Genomic DNA, 26,969 nt, shown 5'->3' on the forward strand with positions numbered 1-26,969 from the left:
GGCCGCTGCTGCGCGGGGCGTGGGGGGCGCTGCCGCATGAATGACGGCCCCGAGGCGGGCGCGGGGGAGGCGAGCGGTGCGGTGGGGGTGATGGGGGCTGCCTGCGGCGCTGGCGGGTTCTGGCAGCGCCTGTCGGGCCCGGCGGAGCAGCGGCTGCTGGAGCTGCTCTCCTACGGGCTGGTGGCCCTGGGCGCCGGCTCGGCGCTGCTGCTGTGCTTTCTCCCCATGCCGTACGGCCGCTACTCCTCGCGCCGCTTCGGCTGGCTGTTGCCGGCGCGGGCGGCCTGGCTGCTGCAGGAGCTGCCGTCGCTCCTCATCCCGCTGGGCCTCGCCGCCTGCAGCGGCGCCGCGCGCGTCTCCGAGCTGCCCAACGGCGTCCTGCTGGGGCTCTTCGTCGTGCACTACGCGCACAGGTGCGGGCCGCGGCGCGCCGTGCCGGGGCGAGCAGGACCCGGGCCCGCAGCGGGGAGCCGGCGAGTGCTTGCGGAGCTTCTGCTCTCGGGGGCCAGGCTTTCCGCGGCCGCTTCCTTGCTCGGAGGGCTGGAGGCGGCTTACCCTCGGGAGAAAAAGCGATTTTCGAGCTGTAGTGTTGGCGCTTGCCGCTGTTGTGAGGGGTCTGTGGCTAGAGCAGGGAGAAGTGCAGTTCTGTGCCTGTTCAAGGTTACTTATCGACACAAATACCTGACTGCTTTTCTGAGTTTTCTGAGTGCAGGGATTAAAGTTCAGCTGGTAACTAATTTGTTTGCTATAATCACAGCTGAAGTATTTTGTGCTTCTTTTCCTTAAGAGATTTAATGTCTTGATGTGAGCTGGGAAAAATTTGTAATGCTGCAAAGATAATTATATGTATGTAATATAAGTATATATGTGTATATAAGTACATTTTGATATAAAATATACATGCTTATATGTAATTACAATGTTGCAAGCATTTAGCTGTTGTTGTTGGATGTGCAATGCAGTGATGTTGCACCTTTAAGAAATTGATATAGCACACTAGATTAAGAATAAAAAATGCTTCTTTTGTATTCCGTGTGCTGCAATCATAACTATTGTGCTGGCATACTATTAAGCTATCACTTGATCAAGTAATCTTAACGGCAAGTATTTCAACAAGGGGTGTTCAGATTGGTATTAAATATGTAACTTTAATATTGTGACACAGGAGCTATTTTGTAATTACATGTTTCAAAACAGCATTTATTAAGATAATGGCAAAGCCTGGTCTGACTGGCCCATATTGCTATGCCCTTAATGACATTCCAGTACTTCCTGTAATTACTTGGGAGAGCTGGAGCTCAAATAATACTATTCTGTGCCTTTTGAGCCATTAACAATAGTTACTGGTAATAATCAGCAAATAATTTTGTCACCATACCAATCCAGCAGAGAGATTGGTACTGTAATTGGAAGTGTAAAATTGAATGGCTGTTACAAGTTGTCTGCTGGTATTTACTTTTAGAGACTTCAGCTTTTGCCTGAAAGAAGTATTCCAAAAGCCCATGATGGAGGGAAATAATGCATTAGTTATCCTGGTGACTTGGCCAAGCCAAGAGTGCTTTGTTATGGTTTTGCTTCTTCCTCTGAAAAGGCTGATTTGAAAGACTAGGGTAGTTGGAAAATACTTGCAGAATGTTCAGACTTTAATCCAAGTGCTCTGTTGTCATAGATTCTAACCAAGTCAGTAGGTGATCTGGACTTGACTAGTTATGTGGGGAAGAGCACAAGCCTCACTTGGCTTTGTTTGTTTGTTTGTTTGGAGCCTGTTTGTTTACTTATATGATTTTCCAGGTAAGCAGTCAGGATTCCATTCTCAGAGGGAATGGCAATTGTGAATTTGTTTTTACCAGGTTTCATAGAGTAGACAGATTTCAATGCCCAGCAGTTAATGTTTTAAGTGATTTTTGTTGTGGGCTTTTTGTGCTTTTGTGTGTGTGTGTGTGTTTTTCTTTTTTCTTTTTCTTTTTCCTTCCTGCCCTGAAAAAAAAAAGAAACTTGGATCAATGGATCAATTAAGTCCTGTTCAATCCCTTCAATCGAGTGTGTGTGTGTGGGGGTGTTTTCCCCTTTTCCCTGCCAAGAGCATGAGTATTTCAGATTTTTCACTGATAACATGGGCTGTGTAGGTATTGAGGATATCAAAATATCTAGTAGATCTGCAAATTTTGCAACTTGAATTGCACAATGTATGAAGTGTGACAGATTCACAAATTCACATCAGCAAAAATGCCCACAGTATGCAGAAGATCACAGGTGTGCCCCTCTATTAGGTGTATCTTGTTGGCCTGTTGACTGGTCTAGCCACATTTTTTTTGATTTGTTCTAGTTTTCCAGCTCAGTTGTGGGGGTGGATTTATATAATGTGTGTGTCTATGTATTTCATATATATGCACTTAATTTGTATGTGTTTATAGTGTTTATATAGTTTGTGTGTATATTTAGATAGATACATAGCTGTAGGATTTCATAGTAGCTCACCTTTATTAGTGTTTCACATTCTGTACAGATAAAGAATACTTGGGATGATGATAGAAAGGTTAGTTGCAAGGTGTCTCTGTTAGACTGAAGGCTTATCTATTACAATGTTTTACAGGTTGACTTTTTTTCTCCTCCTTCCCTCTCTGCGCTTGGAAGTCCTAATGGATTTTGTGTAGAGATTGAGACCAAGTTCGCTGCAGAATGTTTGACTGTACCATTTAGAATTTTGGATCAAATGAGAATGTTGAGCTTAACATCAGTTTTCTTTATTACTGTGCTCAAAGTAATTGCCTTAGAGAATTTTTGATTTTTTTTTTTAATATATATCTCAAAAGGGGAGGGAGAAGCCTGGTTTTAACTCCCATTAGGCAGCAATATAAATTTTTAGGTGATGAAGCATAATTATTCCTCTGAACTGGGATCAAAGACTAATGAGGGTTCAGAAGGCAGGATATGGAGCATGGATTCCAGGTTTGGACACAAATATCTTTTCTGCTTGTTAATGTAATTTTTCTTTCCCTGTTCATTATAGGGCACTCATATTTCCTCTTCTGATCCGGGAAGGAAAGCCAACACCATTTTTCACTTTTGTACTAGCACTTCTGTTCTGTGTTTACAATGGGTACTTGCAAGGTCGAAGCTTAAGCAACTATGCAGAATACCCTTCAACTTGGTTAAAGGAGCCTATTTTCATTGCGGGTAAGTTAAAACATGCTATGAGAACATCAGTAGTAGAAGGTTTACTTTTTTCTTATGGTTGCTTACTATATTTTGATTATATCTCCAATCACATTCTATAATTTTATCGTAATTGTTCCGTATTCTAAGTAAATTTGTCTTGTTTACTGTAACACAGGTGTAAAATAAAAAAGATAAATACTTCCAGCTTTGAATTGAGACTTATTCTTACAGCTTCAATATTAGATGAGCTTATTCCCATGTTTATTCTGTAGAACCACAACCAGTATGAAAAAGGTAGATAAGGGTCGTGTGCACATTCAGTGCAAGAACCAGGAGGCCTTAAATGAAACTAGCAGCAGACAGGCTTAGGGGAAAAAACAAAACAAACAAAAAAACCACATAGTTTTCTTTTTTTTCTTTTTTCTTTCTTTTTCTTTCTTTCTTTTTTTTTTTTTTTTTTTTTTTTTTTTTTTTTGCACAGATTTGGAGGACATGTTTATTCTCCAAAAATTGAAAAGTTGAGGCACAAAGGAATGACTTCAGTAGGAACTGAAACTTGGATATACTTGAAATTCTCTTGGCACTCAACTGTATCTTTGAAATTCTTGTCTCCTTAAACTTGGTTCTAATGGACCTGACCAAACTGTACAAAGAATCTGTTGCAACATGGAATATTACATTTAGACTTCTGGTATCCTAATTTAGTGCATAATCAAAAGGTTATCTCAATACCACACTGTAAACAAACAATGAGTCAAGAAGCATAAATCAAATCCTCCTTACTGAAAGATTTTAAGCTAATAACAAAAGTCTTGCTGAGTGTGTGTTTTGAGTTTTTTGTTTGTTTTGTTTTCCTTTGGGTTTCTTTGTGAATGCTCTATTTCAAGAATTTCCAAAAAGATGTAAACATAAACATAGCTGTCTCCAGTTTTGAAAATTTAAGTGTATGTGTGGGCAAATAATACCAGTTAGGAAGATATATATTAATATATACTTCCTGCACTATTCAACATAAGGCAGATATCTCTGTGGCTAGAAGGCTACAATAAAAAGATATCCTAACAATTAAGAAGCTGAACATTTCTGATATACAGAGCATCTGTTGTAATGTTACTCAATTGCTTTTTTTAAGGAGACTATTGCAATAAATATTTGGAAAAAAAATGATAGGACTCCTAAGCAGTCAAGCCCAATAATTCTCTTTTCTACTCTTTCCAACTTTTTTGTAGTGCAGGTCAATATAATTTGACTTTTAGCATTAATAGTGGATATTTATAGCTACTACTTTGTGTATATCCTAGCTACGTACCTCCAAACATCCAGCTTCAAACACCTGCAGTTTGTACTTGCAGTTTTGGGCACTCAGATGCAGAATGGGTCTATTGTATACTGGGTACATCCTGAACAATTGGACTACTATGCTCTGAGCTTTCAAAAATATCTGGCAATACCTTACACCTCTGGACAAAACAAGAAAATTGAGTAGAAGATTGGGAAGAAAAAACAAACAATAACATTCCTTGGCAAATGAGTTTTCTTGCTATGAAATTATTCCTTCAGTCTATAAGAAGTTATGTAAGGAACAGAAATGTGTCTCAAAGTAGCAGACAAACAAGGTCTGGTAGCTGGAAGTTGAAGTAAACTAAATTTGTGGTGAAAAAGATTTGAAGGAATGAGGCTAAATAACTGGTAGCGTGCAGGGCTTTGAAGAACTGTTTTTCATCTGTAGATCCTTAACATACATGTTGAATGTCTATTTTCAGATTTTTAGGAGTTAATGCTGGGAAAGTAATACCTTTAATCTAGACTAGCAATAGATTTGGAGCAGCAATATGATTTTAATGTGGTTCCCTCAATCCCTGTGTATGGTGTGTTGATTTAACTCAGAGCAGTGAACCAGACTCCTTTCAATGGAAACTTAAAAAAAAAAAAAAAAAAAAAAAAAAAAAAAAAAAAACTTCAAATTCAGTTAACAGTTGATGAAATAGTGCAAAAAGACCACAGCTTGCTTTTATCTGACATGTTCTTAGTAGTTCATATTCTGTTTTACAAACTTCAGATTTAAGCTTTATACCTTCCAGCTATATGATAAATATAGAGAACACAGATAACACTTTACAAAATTATTATAGCATTTCAAACTAATGATAAATTAAATCTAATTTCCTCTTTTAAGAAAATGATTATTCTTCTCAGATGTTACATTTAATCTGTGTGCTTGTTAAGAAAGTAACTTGAATAGACTTTATTTGAAATTACTGTATGAATAGAGGTAATATTCACTTCTCATCTAGTTGCATGAATAGCATCCCTATAACTTTTCTAGGTACTGCTCAGCTGTTCTTCTCTAACAATTAGCAAACTGATATGGTCATCAGTGTTAAGAGAAGCAGACAATTTGAATATTGAAGCACAATATAGTGCTGAGTTCAAAATAAAAATTTACTTTTAAGCATTATTTTTTGTTTCATTTTTGAATATATAAAAATGATAGCTTTATAATGATATTTTATACCTGAAAATATCAGGTATTTCCAACTTTTCAACAGTACTTCTTCAGAAAGTAACTGTGTAAATAGATCTTTGGTCTACATGTACTAAGCTGTATTCTATTTCTTGTGTGGAAGGAATAAATTCTGACTACTTTTAACTGGCTGAATCTCTTTTTGGAAAGAGGTAGGCAATGCTCTTCGTGTGTGTGTCAGGGAGATTATTCATATCTGTCCAAGTATAATAATGGTAAGGCAGCAACCAAAAATAAAACAAAACTTACCTGCTTTTACTGAATGATGAGTTAGGACTTTCCAGGTACTTAACTGATTAAATAAAATTGACTATGATCAAAAATAGTTACATCTCCTTCTGTGTTATATAATAAGTTTTATATGAATAGTGATATGAGAGTAACACCATCCTATGCTAAGTTTGTGATACAGAAGTTAATGTCTGCAGAGGTCCAGAGTTCATTGTAAGGACTTTGATTCTCAATAATAAGTTAAATAAAACTATTCCTGAACAGGCTGCCCACTGGTTGTTAATACTAAGACAGACCTTTAAAAGAGTTTTTTAACTTTTGCTAAATATTATTTCAGTGGTGATATATTCAGATAATCAAAGAACAGTGCAGTATAAGCAGGAATCACAGAATGGTTGAGGCTGAAAGGGACCTCCAGAGATCATCTAGTCCAACCCCTCTGCTCAAGCAGGGTCACCTAGAGCACATTGCACAGAACTTTGTCCAGACAGCTTTTGAGTATCTGCAAGGGTTGGGAAACTCTACAACCTCTCTGGGCAACCTGTTCCAGTGCTCTGTCACTCTCACAGGAAAGAAATTCTTCCTTATATTCAGGCAGAACTTATTGTGTTCCAATTTGTGCCTGTTGCCTCTTGTCTTGTCACTAGGCACCAACAAGAAGAGACTGGCCCCATCCTCTTGACACCCTCCCTTCAGATATTTATACACATTGAGAAGATTCCCCCCCTCCCCCGCCAATCTTCTCTAGGATGGACAGTCCCCAAATGAATGCATGAATGACTACATGAATTAATAAATGAACAAAGTATGCAGCAAGTAGGGTTTGTTTTTCTTGTGTGTATGTATTTTTTGTTGTTGTTTGTTTCTGTTTTGTTTTGTTTTTTGAAGAAGAATATGTAGCCAGACAGAGTTTGGGGGTCTGATTCCAGAAGAAATAAGTTTGCTGTGGCTTTCAGTACTTGGTATTCAATCAACATTTCGGCTTCAAACACTACAGAGGGTTGGGTTTTTCTTTCTTTTTTTTTTTCTTTCCTTTTAAAAAGTATTTCTTTGTTGATGCTAATAGGAAACTCTCGTATCAGAGCCTGATATTTCAAATCATAGAGATCAGTGGCATGAATGTGACCCTAAGTAGTATCAGGTGATAACAGGAGAAGTAGTTCCAAGTTTACAGTCAGTTCATACAAGGTGCCTATTTACAGCTGAAACTGGAGAAGAAATGGTCTCTACGTCTTTCCCTTTGATTTTTTGACACAAGGTCTGTGCTGTGTAGAAGTCACTTAGATGGTAAGAACATAGTTTTCCCAGCATTTTGTTCAGACAGTGTGGTAAGATCTCATGCGATCTTACCTCTTGTGTAGTTCGGGACAGCATTTTAGCTATTTCCTTTTCCCCTCAAAGCAGCATGCAGCCAAGATGTAAATAAATAGCTAGTCAGAATGATTTCTAACTAGTTTGTGTAGGCCTGTTTAAGCTAGAATTCCTTAATATAATACATACATCTTAATATCATACATCTTATTTACAAATATCTCGAACAATTAAAATTTACTCTTATTAAAGGCTTTTCTGAATGAGGCTGCAAAGCTCCAGCTTAGTTTATGCTTACAAATGAAATTTGTTAGTAGTGGCATGCTCTTCAGGGAGAAAGTAGTTCCCGTTACTGCAGCTTCTGTCACTCAATAGTTCCAGTAATTTTACAGTCTTTTTCCAATTGGTATTAAATTAAAATTTTAGGCTGGATCTCAGCATTTAGGAGTGGCATATGCAAAAAAAAAAAAAAAAAAAAAAAAGAAAAAAGAAAAGAAAAGAAAAAAAAAAGAAAAAGCAAGCAAAAACGATGGTCTCTGATCTTGCATTGTGGATTCCACCAATTGTGTGGAGTGTCTGAAATCAGATGTTTGGCTTGTTTGGAGGTCTTTGAGGATTGTGGAGGTTAATTTATTAGATCAGCTGCTTTGATAGGACCCACAACTAACAATTTAGAACAGAAAAATATTGGTTTCAGCTTCTGTAATCATAGGCCTTGGCTAGTATAGGATGTTGTGGCTGGCTTTTTTTAAAAGCAAGCAATAGGTAGAAGAAAACTACCTACTGTCTGTGAGAACACTCATCACTTTTTCCAATTTTCACTTCTGTTTTTTTTACTTTACATTTTTGTGGTGGTGGTTGTAAGACTTCATGAGAGCCTACTCACGCATCTGTCTTCACAATTAGGTTATATTCAAGTTGGTTCCATTCTCTCACAATTTAGTGCTGTTTCAGATAATTTTGTAATCAAGATAATATAACATTTATTGTGTACCTCCAACTTCTCCCTGTTGCTAATGTCACCAGACATATTCAAAGGAAGTCAAAGATAAGCAGAAGCTATTTCCATACTTTTCAAAAGAATGTCAACCTAAACATACATTTTTTTTTTCTGGTTCAGTATTTTACTTTGTTTTGCTTCTACCCAGTAGAAATAGGATCACAGCTGAGAAGTGGCAAATGACTGAAATTTACCTTTGTTCTGTGGCTCATGTCATATGAACAGTATTCACACTGATGTACTATTTTGCCAGGCTGACAGATCTGTAAATGTGAAATTCAGTACAGATTTGGTAATCCTTTGTTTACCTCTGAAGCCTGAAACCTTTAGCATTCAGTCTCTGTTGTGGATGTCTTAGACTACATTTTGGGTTTAGGTCGTAGAAAAGGGAATGATACTTGGTTGAAGTTGAGACAGACAGACAGAAGCTCTTCTGTGGTCTTTGAAAAGTACAACCTTTTTCTCTCTGTTTGTAGAACATTACTAAAGGAATGTGATGCAAGCTCCTTACGCACAGTACTCAGCAAGACTAAGTTTAGAAAGACTAAACCTAACTTACGTAGGCACATGCTTACACTGTCTTTGCCAGTCTTGCATCTGGATCCACTGTATCTTATTATTCTTTTTATTGTGCAGTTGTCTGCTGTGAAAACTCTAGCTTATTGTTAGTGAAAAAGAAGAAAAATATGTCCTTTTCGTAGGAATCAGAATGGTTGATTCTCTCAGTTTTGTTTAAAATGTTGGTGATTTTCTATATAGAAGGTAGAGGAATATACACACCTTTATATAAGTCAGCAACATAAGAATAAAAGTTTATACTCACAGTACTGCTCCTATCAAGAGACCTATTAATTACTGTGAGCTCTACTGACAGAAGAGCTCAGTATGGATTTGTGATTATGTATAGTATCACTAGAATTTCTTATACTGCTTGCATTAATACTACTTTGAGACAATATGTTTCCTAATATGTAATATAAGAAATGTGACTGTAGGTCATTTTCTGATCAAGCATTTCAACTCAGTGTATTAAAGTTACTGTTTTAAATACTTCTCTTCAGGTTTTCTAGGGTGGTTGATTGGCATGGCAATCAATATTCATTCTGATCATATTCTTAGAAATCTGAGAAAACCAGGGGAACATGGTTATAAGATACCGAGAGGTGAGTAAAAAATATTACAGAAATTATATAACAAAAGAAGAATTTTCTAAAGCTTCGTATATTTTAGGGGAGATATGATGGAATAAGATTAGAAATAGGAGTTTGTTATCTATGTTAAGAAGTAATTTCACAGTTTGGGAAACATTTTTCTCTTAAGCCAAGTATCGTAAGGAGTAAGTTACATGATATCATGTGGTTTGCACAAACCTTTGAATTTCGTGGTCAGTTTTGATTCTAGTTTAAAAAGTGGTACGGATCTAACCCAGCATTCCACAACTTTCAGGAGACGTAGCAGCTGGGTAGAGAGAAAAAAAAAAAAAGAAAGAAAAAACATAAATTGGCATCCCACTGCCAGGGAAAGGCAAAAGGCATTTAAATACTTAAGCAGTTGTGTACACCATGACTGTTGTCACATATCTGAAGAGGAATGAATCTCAAGGAATCAGAAAAGGCAAGGAAAATGCAGGGGAGAGAGGATGGAAATCCGAAGGAAAATAGACTTTATTAGTTTTGTCCTTCATGGGACGATACAGATTATGGAAGGACTTTTTATGAAGCTTAAAGAATGGTTAAGCCTTATTGATACTGTTGGAAGCATTAGACTATTCCAGGCATTTTACACACTATGAGGATAGGAAATAATAGCCCAGAATTCAGTACCTCTGAATTCTGCAGTTTCTCTGAGGTTGGTTTGTATCATTAATAGATGTAAATACTATTTATGAATAGTTGGCTGTACAGCATGTCTAACACAGACACTTATTTCACTGAATGGCAAGATTGAAGTAGTTAAGGTAAGCTTTCTTTAGACCTAGCTGGAGACAGGAACAAAAGAGCAACACATTTTAAGCCAGAGAATAAATTTGCCTCAGTAAAAGATATGGCAACTTTAATTCATAGTAGTTGGGATTGTGTTTAACATTAACTTAATTTCTGAAGTACTTCAATAGAATGAAGAAATAAAACACTGTATCCTAACTAATGCCAGATGTATTTTACATTTTAGAAAGGTTGATTTCATGATTGAAGAGCCAGTTTAATATTATTTTAAAGTAATAATCTATAGAGGCATGAAATTGCTTCTGATATTAGTAAATCTGCTTTTCTCTTTCATGATTTAAAGAAGAAAATTAGAGCTGGAGAAGATCTGTGCTCTAGAATGAGGTCATAAGTAATTTTTCATTGCACAACTTGAACTGAAAATACTACTTCTCCTGCCTTTAAAAATTATATTAACTGAAAAATGGATGACATAGCTTGTATTAGACTTCCAGTAAGAGAGAGCTTTAAAACTCTCCATGATTAAGGTGCTAATAGAATAAATCTGTCCTGCTTTTTAGGAGGAATGTTCGAATATGTCAGTGGAGCCAACTTTTTTGGAGAGATCCTGGAATGGTTTGGGTTTGCACTTGCCTGCTGCACCATTCAAAGTCTTGCATTTGCATTGTGCACGCTTTTCATCTTGAGTTCACGGGCAAAACAGCACCACCAGTAAGTATTTGTGTCTTAAAATTTCTGTTGTCTCTGTGCCACGCTTCATTTCTGTTTTATAAATGTTCTGTAACGTACATACATGATAAGGTACAATTCTTATGAAAGACTTGGCTACTGCAGTGTTGAATAATACAGAATACTCTCTGAATAGTATTAAATTATGCAAGATTTCAATGTGGTAGTATTAAGGATAACGAAAATGAACACAGTGTACAATCAGGTGAAAATAATTACTTTTTGTTAAATGAACATAGTCCGTTCTGGGCCTGAACTGATTATAGACTCATGTAGGAAAATTGTTTTACTTGATTATGTACCATAGTCCTCTTTCCCTTGAAGCTCAAACTTCTTTCTGTAACATTAAAAAAGATTAAAAATCATTCTATAGGCTTGCATAACAGTCACAGTCTATAAATCTATCAAGTGTATAGAAAAAAACATGACAATAATTCTTCTGCCTAATAAATGATATTTAATAAAGTCTCTATTCTATAAATAAACCATCAGGCTGATAATGTACTGTAATCACATGCTGACTTTTCTGTTAACAGAAGAATCAAGTTGAAGGAAAATTTGTTTCTTGGAAGAATTATCCTTAAGGAATAGCACATTTAAGATAATTTGAATACCTTAATCTTATAATTTAAGTGTTAAAGATTTTGGTTATTTTCAGATTCTTGCTTTGGTTCTCACTAGGAAGCTCAACTGCGTAAGAAGTAAACCTCAATTTAAGGAGGAAATGGACTGAAATTTGCCATTGCCAACAGTTTATCAGGATAGACATGACCTTGTCTAGCAGAGCCTCAAAAAACCTCCAGAGACGGAGATTTTCCTTCACCTTGTTTGTGGGGTGCTCCAGTTCTCCCTTACCCTCTCCATGAACAATTTTTTCCTAATATCCAACCTGAACCTTCCAAGTTGTTGCCTGGGACCATTTCCCTTTGTTTTATTATCTACCAGCCAAGTCACAGAACAGTCTAGTTTGGAAGAGATACCTGAAGGTCATCCAATCCAGTTATCAGCCAGGGCTAACTTCAAGGCAAGATCAGCTTGCTCATAGCTCATCTAGTTGAGTTTTGAATGTCTCCCAGGATAGAGACTTCAATACCTCTCTGAGTAGCCTCATGCAGTGCTTTCCCATTCTCAAGAGGAAGAATTCTTTCTTTATGTCCACCTGGAATTTTCCTTGATGCAGCTTGTACCCCCTGCCACTTGTGGAGGCACACATTTGCTGTGTGCCTCCAAGGAGAGCCTGGCTCTGTCTTCTCTCTAATCTCCTTGTAGGCGGTAGAAGACTGCAATTAGATTCCACCTTAATCTTCTCTTCTCGAAGCTGATCAAACCTGTTTCACTCACCTTTTCTTCATATATCACATGTTCAAGATACCTAACCACCTTTGTGACTGTCTGCCAGACTCTTGGATGTTTCAGTTGGACTAGGAGACCTAAACTGGACATGTTCTTCATGAGCAGCCTTTCAACTGCTGAATAGTGGAAAATAAGTGCTTTCCTTAATGTAGTGGCTCCAAACTTACTAAAGTAGCCTGGTATTTCGTTCGCCTTCATAACTGCAGGGATCCATTATTGATTCAGGTTCAACTTGTTCACCAGGGTGTCCTTGTAGAGCTTCTACCTAGCCTGTCAGTTCCCAGCCTGCACTGTTGTATAGAATTATTGCATCCAACTGTAGGAGTTTGCTTTTTTCTCTTTCTTTTTTTTTTCTTTTTTTTCTTTTCTTTTTTCTTTTTGTGTAGGATTTTTTTTGGTAGTTTTTTGTAGTTTTGCTCCATTGTTTTAAGTAATTCCCCTTCCAGGAACTGCAGGTAATGATAACAGGCTATGATAACAGATATGTTGTGTTCTTAAGGCTCAGATTCTGTGGTTTGTTTCCTTCCATCTTAAGCCTTGAGAGAACTCTTTCAGAGTTCTTTATAGAAAATGATAGAAAGATAAAGGTTGTTAAATAAAATAATTTGCATTAAAAGAGAAATCCATAAAAATGGAAAAGGTGCACAAAAAAAAAGAACTAAAGACTATCCAATCCATTTAAGTGAAGTATATTATTTTTGGCTGTTCAGTTTGAAAAAACTTGGAATAAATCACTGAAGAATTTAACTAATGTAAAAAAAATGTATCCCACAGTTGCAGGTGATCATTAAATGCATGTCTCCCACAGAAGGATCCCCAGGGCTTCCCCTGCATGTATTACTGTTCAGATAGGGCACAAACAGTTATCCTAAAGTGAAAGCGAAGATCTGCAGAGCACCAAAAGCAGCGCTTTAGTTTTATAGTCAGTGTTTCTTCTCTGTTTATCCCAGCTTTATCTTTTAATTATTGTCAATATGAATACTTGCACCTTAGTGGAACTGAGGGGAAATTAGTTCCTATTTCCCATGTTAAAGTAGAAGAACAAGGAATATTTGAAAATGGTAGGAAATATATTTCTCAAGATGATCAGAGAAGGAATAATATTTAGTAGTGCTATAAATGTGTTCTTTTGAAATTGTTTGTATTTGAAAATAGTGAAGGTGTTTGAGAGGAATTAGCAGTAGGGCTAGTCTGGTGTCTGACTAGATTATCTATGTCCTGACAGGAACTGGAGATAATTCAGTCCAAATTATCTCCAAATAATTTATAGTCCAAAACAGACTGTTGTTTCAGTATGTAAAATATTTCTTGCTTCCACATGTAGTTTTTATAAAATTCCGTGTGTGTTATTCCTTTGGCTATTATTTTTACCTCTGCTTCTACAATATGATACATAGCATTATACCTTTTACAACAACAGGCCATTTCTTCCCTGGCTGCTCTCACAGCATCTATTATTTGATATTTAATATTATATTTATGTTATATTTAATTTTATATTATTATGATTTCCCATTGCTGGCAGCAGTAGCTTTGTTCTGTTGTAGTTAGAGATTAGATTTCATTAGGATGAGTGTGATACTCTATCCAGAGTAGGTTCTAAAGACAGGTTTTTTTTATTTAGAGCCTAAGAAATACAGCAAATAGTTTGAAAGTATTGTTCAATTACTTAAATTTCCTTGACAGCATTTTGAAGATGCAATACTAATCAGATTTTTATCTTTATTTTGCAGCTGGTACCTTGAGAAATTTGAAGACTACCCAAAGTCGAGAAAAATTTTGATTCCATTTCTATATTGAGCTGTGCTTGAAATAAGATCTCATTCTGTTGGTAATGGTGTTTTTGAAATGTCTGCTCTCCGGAACAGCTAACACCTTGTAAGTGTTAGCCAGCTAATATTCTCCGATCGTCAATGTGACAAAGCCTTTGCATCAATGCTATTATTATTACTGCTTTTCCTCTAAAAAAAAAAAAAAAAAAAAAAAAAGAAAAGAAAAAGAAAGAAAAAAAAAGAAAAGAAAAGAAAGAAAGAAAGATAAAGAAAACTCAATCTCTTGGACACGGTAATAGGAATGGAGATGCTTTTCTAGCTCTGGAGCACCATCATAAATACGTTAGCTTGTGTATCTGAATTCACATCATGGAAACTACCATACTGTACAGGACTCTGTTGCTTCCTTTTTTGTCTATACACTCTTCTGTTATTTTCATCTGATCTAGCCACACTGTTCTGAGGATTGTGCCGTGAGCCCAGTCATGGCAATGTTACAATTTGGATAGTGTTTTTTGTGCTCTTTTGTCTGCATACACAAATGAGGTTGATTTGTTTCTCCTTTCTAATCCCTTCTCCCTCCCCTCATACTTCTGGGAGAATCTAATGCAGAGAAGGACTTTAGATGAGCATAATTGCTCTTAGGTGACAGACTACTTGTTATTCCTCCTCTTTGCACTCTTACATAGATGTGGACACTGCATAGATTATAATTAATGCCATTTATATACACAGCCTTAGATTTTTTTTTCCCCAAGTAGTAGATTAAGGTTTAATAATCTATTTTTAATTTTGATAACTATTTCAATTAAGATTCAAAATGTACTTTCTCACTCAACACTTTGGGAGGACATTCCTTATTTGGGGTGCTTAGGCCAGTTTAGCACTGTGAACAATTCTGTGTAACATATTCTAACTTTATACAAAAACTTAAGATTTTTATACAATTCTTACTGTGCTGCTTAAAAAAAAATCCAGGCTCTTCCTACTCCTGTTGATAATGATCTAGATGGTTGTATATTCCAAAGATCTGGAATTTTTTAGTATTTGTTTCTTGCTTTATTAATGATAATTCTCACACCCCCACTCTTTTATTTGAAAGACCCCAGAGAGGTTTCAAAAACACGGTAACAGCCCAAGTATACTAACTTTTGAGTTTTGGACACATCTATGCCCTTTGTATGTTTGTGATGTTAAATCTGTAGAATTTTTAAAGAATCTGAAGAATTCTACAGGAAACAAAAAGGAAAAAAAAATATTGCTAACACTTCGGAAATATATGAGAATCAAGCTTTTGCTGAGTATTTTCTGTTGTGTTTAGGTGGTGTATATTGGATTGTGATCTTCAAAACAAAGCACTAGTATAATTTTGCCAGATGTTGACTTTTCCAGTATGGTATTGGATTAAGCTTTGTCCAAGGATTAAAGCTTTGCCTCTGATACTGATTTACGCTGCTGAAATAGTCAAAGTAATGTATCTGAGAGAAGAATTGGTACCTTTAATGTTTTAGATTTAACTAAAAAAAAAAAATGTAGTGCATTCAGGAACTGGGCTCTGAAGGAATTCACTACCCAAGTTTCTACTTGGGTAATTATTTCTTCTTCCTCTCCCGCTTCCCTCCTGCCATATTTATACAGTACTTACTGCACCGAAGTCCTGGCTATCATTAAGGATTTATTCAGTGATATTAAAAAAAAAAAAAAAAAAAAAAAAAAAGCAGTAAAAATTCTGTCATTACTTACAAAAGCGGTCAAGGGCAGAAGTGAAGAGAAACTCAGTCATGCAGGGATGATAACTTATCCTACTGTCAAGCCATCAGATTGCCAGTTGCCCTTCATGATGAAGTTCATGCTGCTGTGTAGTTGAGGATCACAGATTGTGCTCTCAGCTTACATTCAAGAAGTCCAGTTTAGCGAGAATCTAGGAATACCCATTCCTTTGAAGCCAGGTGTTAGCTGGTGCATTACTTGATTCTTAGCTTGTTTAATTTTTTCAAATTTTTTGTGTTTCCTTAGTGTTTTACAGGAAATTTGAGGCTTCCTCTGCTTTTATCATGACACTATGATGTGACATTTCATCCTAGCTGTTTTGGCGACCACTAGGTCGTCAGGTTTCTTGGGGAAGGGATGGTGAGGAGAATATCTACCCATTGGTAATAAAATGGAGCTCACAGGTAATAAATTTTTTTAGGATAACTTAAAGAATGTTTTAAAGATAATTTTAGAAACCTGATCTTGCATATCCAGGTATTTCTAAACCTTATCACATTAACTGTGGTTATTTTTAAATATTGGTATCTAAATCAGCCGGCTATCATAAACTATATTAGAGGAATAAAATATGCATTACAGGATTCAAAGAGCAATTTCAATACCTAATTTAAGTGTTTAAATAGTTTATTGTTATTTAGTAAGCATATATTTAATATATATCTTTGGGGGATACTTGTTAAAACAAGCACTAAGGGGGCAAGCAACTGCTAAAAAAGAGATCTGGCTACTGCAATTTAATCTCTAATACCCATGTTAATTATTTTGTTCTCTTGTACAGTCTTTTATGAAAAGCAAAGATTCTTTTAGTAGTAAAAAATTGAGAGAAACTGTTTAGTATTCAGTTCCTTAATTAAGGAATGGCTTCCAGTTCTACAGACAGCAGCGCTTTAGTAAAATTATCAAATGCAAATGCCTAATCTGACTGCTGCTTCCTACAATAAATAAATAAATAAATAAAAAGTTGACATACCTGAGAGTCTGACAGCGAATTGTTTAATGCCCTTTTGAGTATAGAATTCGCAACAAGTAAGATACTGGAACAGTGTGTAGTCAGAATACTGCCCCTAACTGCTACTATTACTCTCTTACTGAATCTTCCTGCTCACCTTTCCTCTGCAGTAACACATAGTAATGGATTTTACTTTTTGATATGAATGAATAAAAGAGGAAAAGACATTATATGTGCACATACATGTATACCCCCACAACAACATACAACAATTTATATTTGTCTTTTTTGCAACATAAGCTGCCAAAAATTTCTATAGGCAATATATACTAAGAGTCAAAAATGTGTATGTAAACACATTTTTAGCTTTTACTATGGCAAACACCTGTATATAATCTTTCATGTTTAGTAATGTTACCTTACCTGCATAACTTCATCCAATATAAAGTAAAGTTGAAAGTTTTGAGAATAAAAATGCTCTCATTTTCCCCATTATTATATTGTACATACTTTGAACCAGATATATGCAATTATGTGTGTGGTTATAGGAGGGGAATTTTGTAAAAGGAAAATGTATTTCTATGATCATATGATCTAAGATATGGTCTTCTGATCTATGATTAGAGTAATTCTGCTGACTTGTTTTTATCTCAGAATGATGTGAAATATTTCCTTAAATTCATGGGATACATAACTACATTCAGTTGTGTATAATTATATCAAAGTTTACAGAAAATGTGTACTGATACCTCAGTTTTGCTCTTGATCTATGCTGCTAAATATTTATCTTGAGTAAAAGGTTAGCTAGTTTTGTCTGTGTAATGTTCAGTATATGCACAGCAAGATGGAATACGTGTAATACTTTGAGACCTTCATTAATGTTCTTTCCATTTTACTTGTTACAGAAATGGAAAAGCTGAGTTCTATGGGATGTGAATATCAGTGAATTTAGAAATTCTGTTTAATTGGGATTGTTTAAAAATAGCAGAAGAAAAATGTGTTTAGTTTTAGTGATTTTTGTATTCTTACTATGCTGCTGAAAGTTTCCGTAGGTAAAGTACAGAATTTACTTGGACAGTTCATTCTTGCATTTAAAGACCAAACTATACTAGTGAAGAGTATATAATTAACTTGGTCAAAAGCTATATATTTTTCGAACAGTATCCCATTATTTGTCATACTTTACTAGTCCCCTCCACCACTGTTTTTTGACAGAATTTATCTATCAGAAAATATCTGATATTGCAAAATTCTTTCAATTAGATACACGTAGCATAAAAATGAAGTTTGTATGCTGCCATTTTCAGAAGAAGAAAATATGTATACTTTCTATAGAGTAGTAATAACTACAGCTATTTAAGGAAAGAAACGTCTTTCCAAACCAGCTGTATCTCTATATCTTTGCCAAAGTTCTCCTGCTAATAAAAGATGTTTTATGGCATGTATTGCTTGAGTACTTCTTCTTTTTTTTTTTTTTTTTTTTTTTTTTTTTTTGTTAGTAATTATATATAACTATAACTTGTGAAGGTTGGCTAAGACTTTTGTACTAATAATTCCAGTATTCCAAATGAGGTCTTGAGAACTCTAGTAGCTCAATTGTATTAGAATACCCAGAGGCATATATGAACTTGATTGGATGTATTTATAAATGTTATTAAATGTCACAAGATAAATTTAGTTTGGCTAATTATACATTTTAAATTACACAGACATACTGTACACTTGCCTATAGATCAAAGAATAACAGAAGCACAGGGAGAGAAATATCGTACAATCATAGAATCAGTAAGTTTGGAAGGGACATCTGGAGATCATCTAGTCCAACCTCCCTGCTCAGCAGGGTCACCTAGAGCAGGTTAGACAGGATTGCATCCAGGTGGGCCTTGAAGATCTCCAGAGAAGGAGACTCCACAACCTCTCTGGGCAACCTGTTCCAGTGCTCTGTCACTCTCACAGGGAAGAAATTTCCCCTCACCTTCAGGCAGAACTTCCTGTGCTTCAATTTCTGCCCATTGCCTCTTGTCCTGTCACATGGGGCAACTGAAAAGAGTTTGTCCCTGTCCCCTTGACACCCTCCCTTCAGGTACTTTTACACATTGATAAGATTCACCCCTCAGTCTTCTCTTCCCCAAGCTAAACAGGCCCAGCTCTTGCAGCTGTTCCTCATAGGGCAGATGCTCCAGCCCTCTGATCATCTTTGCAGCCCTATGCTGGACTCTCTCCAGTAGCTCCAGGTCTCTCTTGTCCTGGGGAGCCCAGAACTGGATGCACTACTCGAGATGAGGCCTCCCCAGGGCTGAGTAGAGGGGCAGGATCACCTCCCTCGACCTGCTGGCAACACTCTTCCTAATGCACCCCAGGAGACCATTGGCCTTCATGGCCACAAGGGCACATTGCTGGCTCATGGTCAACTTGTCATCCACCAGCACTCCCAGGTCCTTCTCTGCAGAGTTGCTCTCCAGAAGGTCAGCCCCCAGCTTGTACTGGTGCATGGAGTTATTTCTCCCTAGGTGCAGGACTCTGCACTTGCCCTTGTTGAACCTCAGGAGGTTCCTCTCTACCTGACTCTCCATCCTGTCCAGGTCTCTCTGAATGCCAGCAGAGCCCTCAGGTGTCTCAGCCACTCCTCCCAGCTTGGTATCATCAGCAAACTTGCTGAGGAGGCACTCTGTCCCCTCATCCAGGTCATTGATGAAGAAGTTGAACAGGACGGGACCCAGTCCTGAGCCCTGGGGAACGCCACTAGCCATAGGCCTCCAACTAGACTCCCCACCACTGATAACAACCCTCTGAGCTCTGCCTTTCAGTCAGTTTTCAATCCACCTCACTGTCCACTTGTCCAATGAACACTTCCTGAGCTTATCTAGGAGGATGTTATGGGAGACAATGTCAAAAGCCCTGCTGAAGTCAAGGTACGCAACGTCCACTGCTCTCCCCTCATCTACCCAGTCAGAGTATGTAGAGACGCTGCTAGGAAGGCTAAGGCCCAGCTGGAACTGAGTCTGGCAAGGGATGTTAAGGACAATAGGAAGGGCTTCTTCAAATACATCAGCAGCAAGAGGAGGGCTAGGGAAAATGTGGGCCCGCTACTGAATGGGGCAGGGGCCCTGGTGACAAGAAATACAGAGAAGGCAGAATTACTGAACGCCCTCTTTGCTTCAGTCTTCACTGCTAAGGGCAGCCCCCAGGAATCCCAGAGCCTAGATGTGAGGGAGAAAATCTGGAGAAGGGAAGACTTTCCTTTGGTTGAGGAGGAAAGGATTAGAGACCTTCTGGGCAGGGTAGATATCCACAAATCCATGGGCCTGGATGGGATGCACCCATGGGTATTGAGGGAGCTGGTGCATGTTATTTCCAAGCCACTCTCCATCATCTTTGAAAGGTCCTGGAGAACTGGAGAGGTGCCTGAGGATTGGAAGAAAGCCGGTGTCACTCCAGTCTTCAAGAAGGGCAAGAAGGAGGACCCAGATAACTATAGGCCAGTCAGCCTCACCTCCATCCCTGGTAAGGTGATGGAACAGCTCATTCAGGATGTCATCTCCGGACATATGGAGGAAAAGAAGGTAATCAGGAGTAGCCAGCATGGCTTCACCAAGGGGAAATCCTGCTTAACCAATCTGATAGCCTTCTGTGATGGCATGACTGGCTGGGTGGATGAGGGGAGAGCAGTGGACGTTGTGTACCTTGACTTCAGCAAGGCTTTCAACACTGTCTCCCCTAACATCCTCCTAGATAAGCTCAGGAAGTGTGGGCAAATGGCGTCACCATTTGTGACAAGAAGTTATCATCAATGCACTGCAGGAGCCTCCTGGGCTGTTTGTGCCTTGCTGTGTAGCCCCTCCAGCAGATGTCAGGGTGGTTGAAGTCCCCCATGAGAACCAGGGCCTGTGATCCTGAGGCTACCTCCAGCTGTCTATAGAAGGCCTCATCAATTTTCTCTTCCTGGTCAGGTGGCCTGTAGCAGACACCCACAACAGTGTCCCCCATGCTAGCCTGACCTTTGATCTTTACCCATAAGCTCTCAACCGCCTCCTCCTCCTCCCCGCCTAGGCAGAGCTCAATGCATTCCAGCTGCTCTCTCATATAAAAGCAACTCCACCACCTCGCCTTCCTGGCCTGTCTCTCCTAAAAAGCACATAGCCATCCATGGCAGTATTCCAGTCACGCGAGCTATCCCTCCATGTCTCTGTAATTGCAATGAGATCATGGCCCTGCGACCACACCCAGATCTCCAGCTTCTCCTGTTTGTGCCCCATGCTGCGTGCATTGGTGTACAGGCATTTCAGAGAGGTAATTGAGCATGCAGGTTTCCCAGGAGGGGTGCAAGAGGATCCCCCATAGCCATGTCCCGAATGCATATCCACAGCTGAATGCACCCGTTGGAGGCCCCCCAACCCAGCCTGTGTTTTGTTGTCTACCCTGCCTCTATGACACCCCCTCCCCCTCCTACCTAGTTTAAAGCCCTCTTTACTAGGCTGGCCAACCTGTTGGCAAAGGCAAACGTCCCCCGCTTAGTGAGGTGAATCCCATCTCTCCCCACCAGTTGCTGATCTTCAAACCATATTGCATGGTCACAGAATCCAAAACCCTGTTGCCAACACCAGCAGCATAGCCAGTTGTTGATTTGGAAAAATTTCCTACTCCCTCTAACCGTCAGGACCGTTGAGAAGACCACCTGGGCTCTCAATCCCTTGACCGCCATGCCCAAGGCCTTGAAGTCATCTGTGATTGTTTCCATTTTGTTCTCTTTATCATCAGCACCCACATGAAAGAGCAGCAGAGGGTAGTAGTCTGATGAGCGGACAAGCCTAGGTAGCCTTTCAGACACATCTCATATCCTCACCCTCGGCAGGCAGCAAACCTCTCTAGAGGAGGGTTCAGGTCGGCAGATAGGCGCCTCCGTCCCCCGCAGCATGGAATCATCCACTACAACCACTTGTCACCTCTTCTGAGTGGTCACGCAAGGCACAGGGTCAGACAGCCCAGTTGCTTCCCTTGAGGTCGGGCCCGGGTCCTCCTCATCCTGGAGTGCACTTAACCTGTTCTTCAACTGTAACTCCAAGTCTGCAGGAGGATTAGGGGCCTTTCTTCTTTTTCTTTGAGAAGCAACCAGCTTCCAGCCTTCGTCAACAGTGCTGTGCTGTACTATTAGTGCTCTTCACAGAGCCCTCCAGCAACTCCCCTGCTGCAGGGAATTGGGACTCCGGGAGCAGTACGGTCTCCAAGAACTCCCTGTCTATCTCCTGCTCACTTTCTCAGATGCTTCACAGTCTTCATCCCGCAACTCTTTGACTTGATGACACAAATCATCAACAACAGCACACCTCTTGTTGGAGGGTGGACCATCAGTCCAGGCCTTCTGGAGAGGCTCCAAGCACTCCCTGCAGCCTGAGACCTGTAGGGCAGCATCTGCTGTAAGAGGTAAGTCTGAGTTGAAGCTTCCGACACAGCTGATGTACCAGTTCCCACAGCTACAGGCAAATATGCTTTTGGATTCCCTTCTGCTACTAGTTCAGGTGAACTTTTCATTTGAAGCAACTATTGCACCTCGTATTTCAACTATTTTAATTGTTTCAGCAGCATACTATATTGAGGAATGAAGAAAACACAGAAATGACTTGTCACATAAAGTTACAGTCTTTCAGCAGGCATGAAATCCTGACTACCTACCACAAACACTTTATAGCATATTTTGGAAAAACATCTCTGAAAATTTTGATCATCGTAGTATGAGAATGTATCAGTCAGTTCTATACTGTTTAAGTTTTATCAGTAATAGTTACTCTTGTCAAGACTGTCTTTCACACATACATCAGTCAATTTTCTCAGGAGAACAAACCTTCTCTGGATAAAACTGCATCACTTTTTGCAGCGATGCAAAGTATGTTTCAGTAAGTATGTTCACACATGCACATACAAAGCACATGGAAGCAAGCAATTGTGGAAGTTCTTACTGGAAGACAACTGAAGGGATGAGCCTAATGCAAACATTTGCATTCTGCTGTAATAATTTAATTACCTCTAAATGTTCTCTAAGAGTTGTTCCTGTGACATCTTAGACCTGAACATCATGTTTATATTCATGGCTTAGCACGGTAAGCTCAGAGAGTTGTGCTCAGTGGCAGAAAGCCAAATTGAAAGCCTTTAGCTAGCAGTGTCCCCCAGGGCTCAGTACTGGATCCATTCCTTTTCAATTTATTCATCAATGACCCAAATGACAGAGTGTACCCTCAGCAAGTTTGCTGATGATACAAACCTGGGAGGAGTGACAGATACAGCAGAGGACTGCGCTGTCATTCAGAGAGACCTCAAGAGGCTGGAGAGGTGGGCAGAGGGGAACCTCATGAAGTCTGACAAAGGCAAGAGCAGGGTCCTGCACCTAGAGACGACTAACCTCATGCACCAATACAGGCTAGGGACTGATCTGCTGGAAAGCAGCTCTGTGGAGAAGGACCTGGGGGTTTTGGTGGGCAACAAGTTGACCACGAGCCAGCAGTGTACCCTTGCAGTCAAGAAGGCAAATGGTATCCTAGGGTGCATTAGGAAGAGTGTTGCCAGCAGGTCGAGGGAGGTGATCCTGCCCCTCTACTCAGCCCTAGTAAGGCCACTTCTGGAGTACTGCATCCAATTCTTGGCTCCCCAGTACAAGAGTGACAGGGCACTATTAAGGATAGTCCAGTGTAGGGCTATGAAGATGAAGGGACTGGAGCATCTCTCTTCTGAGTAAAGGCTGAAAGAGCTGGGCTTGTTTTGCCTGGAGAAGAGAAGACTGAGAGGGGATTGTATTAATGTATACAAATATCTTAAGGGAGGGTGTCTTTCAGTGGTGCCCAGCAACAGGACAAGAGGCTACAGGCACAAACTGAAACACAGGAAGTTCCACCTGAATTTAAGGAAAAACTTCTTTATTGTGAGGGTGACACAGCACTGGAACAGGTTGCCCAGAGAAGTTGTGGAGTATCCTTCTCTGGAGATATTCGCGGTTCCCAATACCAGTTAACCTATTCACTGGCTAGCCTGGCTTGATATTTTGTAGCCATCACACATTGACACACCGCTACTCACTCCAGCTGCTGTCACTTAAATATTCACTTACTCCAGTCTCTCCAGCTGCTGGCACCACAAAGATGTGGTCCCCTAGGATAGGTGGTCTGTCTCCAGCTGCTGTCACCTAGACATCCAAACACATGCATGCACACACAGGAAAATAGTTAGAAATCAAGTAATCAGGTGAAAGACACGATCAGACAAGCATACTGATGAGCAACCTGTTTATATCTGACCAGTCTTTTTAAATCTGTTTTATCTCTATTTTCCCATGCTTGTCCTTTCCCAGGCCAATTTGTTCCCTTCCTTTCCCTGTCTTTGGTTTCTCTAAACATCTCATGATAAGTCTTTTACAATTTCCAAATAATATTCCCTGGCATCCCATAATGTGTCCCATACCACTGCATAGTAATCCTCTACAGTTGACCAGCATGATGGATGCCGCTCTTAGCCCCTGGGGCTGATGGCCGTCTTGTGTCAGCCCTGGGAAGAGTTGGGACAGCAACTCTCTTTCTCTGACTGGGTTATTTGGGTTCCTCCCACCCGAGGGATAACGGTGCCTTTGTGCTTCTTTGTGTGTCTGGAGACAAGCTTTTTATCACATAGTCTAGCATAAGGGTTGCTGGGAAATCACATATTTAGAAATTTGCATCTGAGATTTGTGTTAACTTCTCAGCTTAGTACACGTTTATACACACCTGTTTTTGCTGTTTCTGAATTATAGCTCCTTGTGCAAATGAGTGGGAGCTAGCCTTTACAAAAATCATTGATGTAACATTGATAGGTATTTGGAATAAATAATGCACTTGGTGAATGTAACCTATTATCTGCTCAAACTTTCTCACACTATAATTAACCCCACCCCCCACCAAACTATTCCATATGTTATTCATATAATGGATTGTTTTGCAGCTTGGGAAAAACATAGTCAGTTTATGGAATCTTTATGAACTGATCATAAGAGGGGGTTTTCGGATAGCAGATACTTGAAATTCATTTGTTGTGCTTGGTTACCTCTCATGTTCCTTCCAATTCATGACTAAGAAAATCTAACTTTATAACATATTTTTGTCCCAGGTTAATTTTATTTTAGCAAAATATATTTCACTTAGTGATCTGAAACAGTGACAACCCCTCCCCCCAAAAAATCTACTGTTCCTTATAAGTAAAGTTAGCTATGATGCAGGCTGGCACATGCATTTGCAGTCTAGGTAGAGTGGAAAGGAAAGCCAAAGAAAGTGTGGCCAGCTGGGAAAAGCAAACTTCTGCATGTCACCCAAATGATTTCTCAATATTATTCCCTATCTGAAATGTAACTATGGACAGAAGATTGATTACTGATGGTAGATTTTAGTTCTTTTTGTAATACCAAGACTAATACAGATTTTTTTGTGTTAATGACGCTGGTACTTAAATGAAGCAGAGCTTGGTCCTATGATTATTAGTGATTTGTGACTTAAATATGTGGTAAAGCACATAAATACAGCGTAAGATGCTGGGAAAAAATTCAAAATGCATAGCACAGTTTTCCTGTTGTTTTTAAAGACTGATTTCCATAACACTATTTTTCAGCCAAGCAAATAAACTTCCATGGCCGTTTCGAATGGCAGCCTTTGAATGGGTTTTCAAGCAAATCATTTTTTTAAGGCTGTCAAACAAGCATTTGGAATGGATATTAGTGAACTCTCCAGCTAATTTTGGTCTGTGGGAACAAGTTCTCTTACCTCCGTTAACCTCTGTACAGATTCCTCCAGAGAAACATACGTCCCTTTTCTTCTTTCTGTTCCAACAGCAAGGCCAATTGTTTGGCAGCAAGGCTGGGCACTCAGCCATGGCTCTTACTTTATCTAAAAGAGGTTTTATCTTTCTTGATATATACTGAAAATATTTTGTTCTAGCAGATCTGATTCGAAACTTTCCTGGGTGTGTCATGAGATCTTCTTTCAGACAGTCACAGACTATTTCTCCTTCCTTTCAGGCAACTGCGGATGTAACTTCTGCGAGACCAAAATATTTCATCTATAATTCTTGCTGGGTTTCATACAGCCCAAATGAGAGTTTGAAACATATAAATCAGACCCAGCAAACCATAGTGCTACATGTCACAAATATCAATAAATTATTCCTAGCAGCTGTGCTGAAAGTGGAGGCATAGCTGTCTATCCCACAGATGGCACAGCCAAGGCCAAAGTGGCTGACAAAGCACTTCTACGCTGTCCTTCAGCCCTACGCCAGAGCCATTCTTAGGAATGACAGATCATTTCCAAGCTAGCACCAGGCTGTCATCTACAAGAAACGTATCACACTCAGGATAGCAAAAGAAGTTCTCTTGTCACAGGAAAACAGAAAGTAGAGAACAAAAGGAAGAAACAGGTGGCAAAAGGTAAAAGAGGCAGCTTCCACATCCTCAGGACAGCAACTGTATATAGATCTTCTGGGTTCTCGCTCTCCATTCCTAATAGATGCAACCCAAGGGAAGATATGAAGTGTTCTGCACTTCACAGCCAAGAATTTCTGCAGTAGAACTCTTCAAACATCCCAGCTGGCAATACAGGGGTATAGACTGGTACTATTAGGCAAGTTATGGAAGAGAATGGTCATGAGAGAATCTCCATCAGAGGCACAGACGGCATTTGCTGGTAAATTCATACAAACAAGGAGATCAAGGAGCCTGTTTCATGTAGGAATTGGCTGAATTCTTAACATAGCATCCCATGAGAACACTACTATCAGAAAGGATGACCTCTGGATAGCATGACATGGGCCATCAGTAAGGAGAGGAATTCACAGAATCATTGAAAACAAGTGGCAACAAATTTGTTAGATAAGCACCTTTCAAGCAGTAAGTGATATATGTGTGCAGCTGGGAAGGACAATAGAATGGTTTTATGTTCAGAATCACCACTTCTGTGGAGAAGTCTATATGGCCAGTCTGAATATAAGCATATATAAGTCTGAACTCAGCATATAAGAGGCAGAGACCATACAAGAGTTACTTGTTCAACATGTTTTGTTCTACTGTTTTCTCCTACCATTGCAAAACTAATTGGCAGTACAGATCTTAACTTTCAGCACTGACGGTGACATAGTTTGGCCAGGTTCAGAGAATTTTACACATTCCTAAAGAAGCTCAAGGATTACACTGTATTAATTTGTCTGTCACTTTCGCAGCCCATGC

The 26,969-nt window shown here is 39.1% G+C and overlaps 1 protein-coding gene across 1 annotated transcript; it reads left to right on the forward strand.

Moving 5' to 3' along the window:
- The first annotated feature begins 90 nt into the window (after positions 1 to 90).
- On the forward strand, positions 91 to 14,213 carry SRD5A1 (steroid 5 alpha-reductase 1). Its single transcript, XM_062567983.1, has 5 exons — positions 91 to 413; positions 3,011 to 3,177; positions 9,287 to 9,388; positions 10,729 to 10,879; positions 13,984 to 14,213. The coding sequence occupies exons 1-5, from the start codon at positions 91 to 93 to the stop codon at positions 14,048 to 14,050; spliced, it is 810 nt and encodes a 269-aa protein (XP_062423967.1). The 3' UTR covers positions 14,051 to 14,213.
- Positions 14,214 to 26,969: the final 12,756 nt, after the last annotated feature.

The sequence above is a fragment of the Rhea pennata genome, chromosome 2 (genome assembly GCF_028389875.1).
Source record: "Rhea pennata isolate bPtePen1 chromosome 2, bPtePen1.pri, whole genome shotgun sequence".
Lineage (NCBI taxonomy): Eukaryota > Metazoa > Chordata > Aves > Rheiformes > Rheidae > Rhea > Rhea pennata.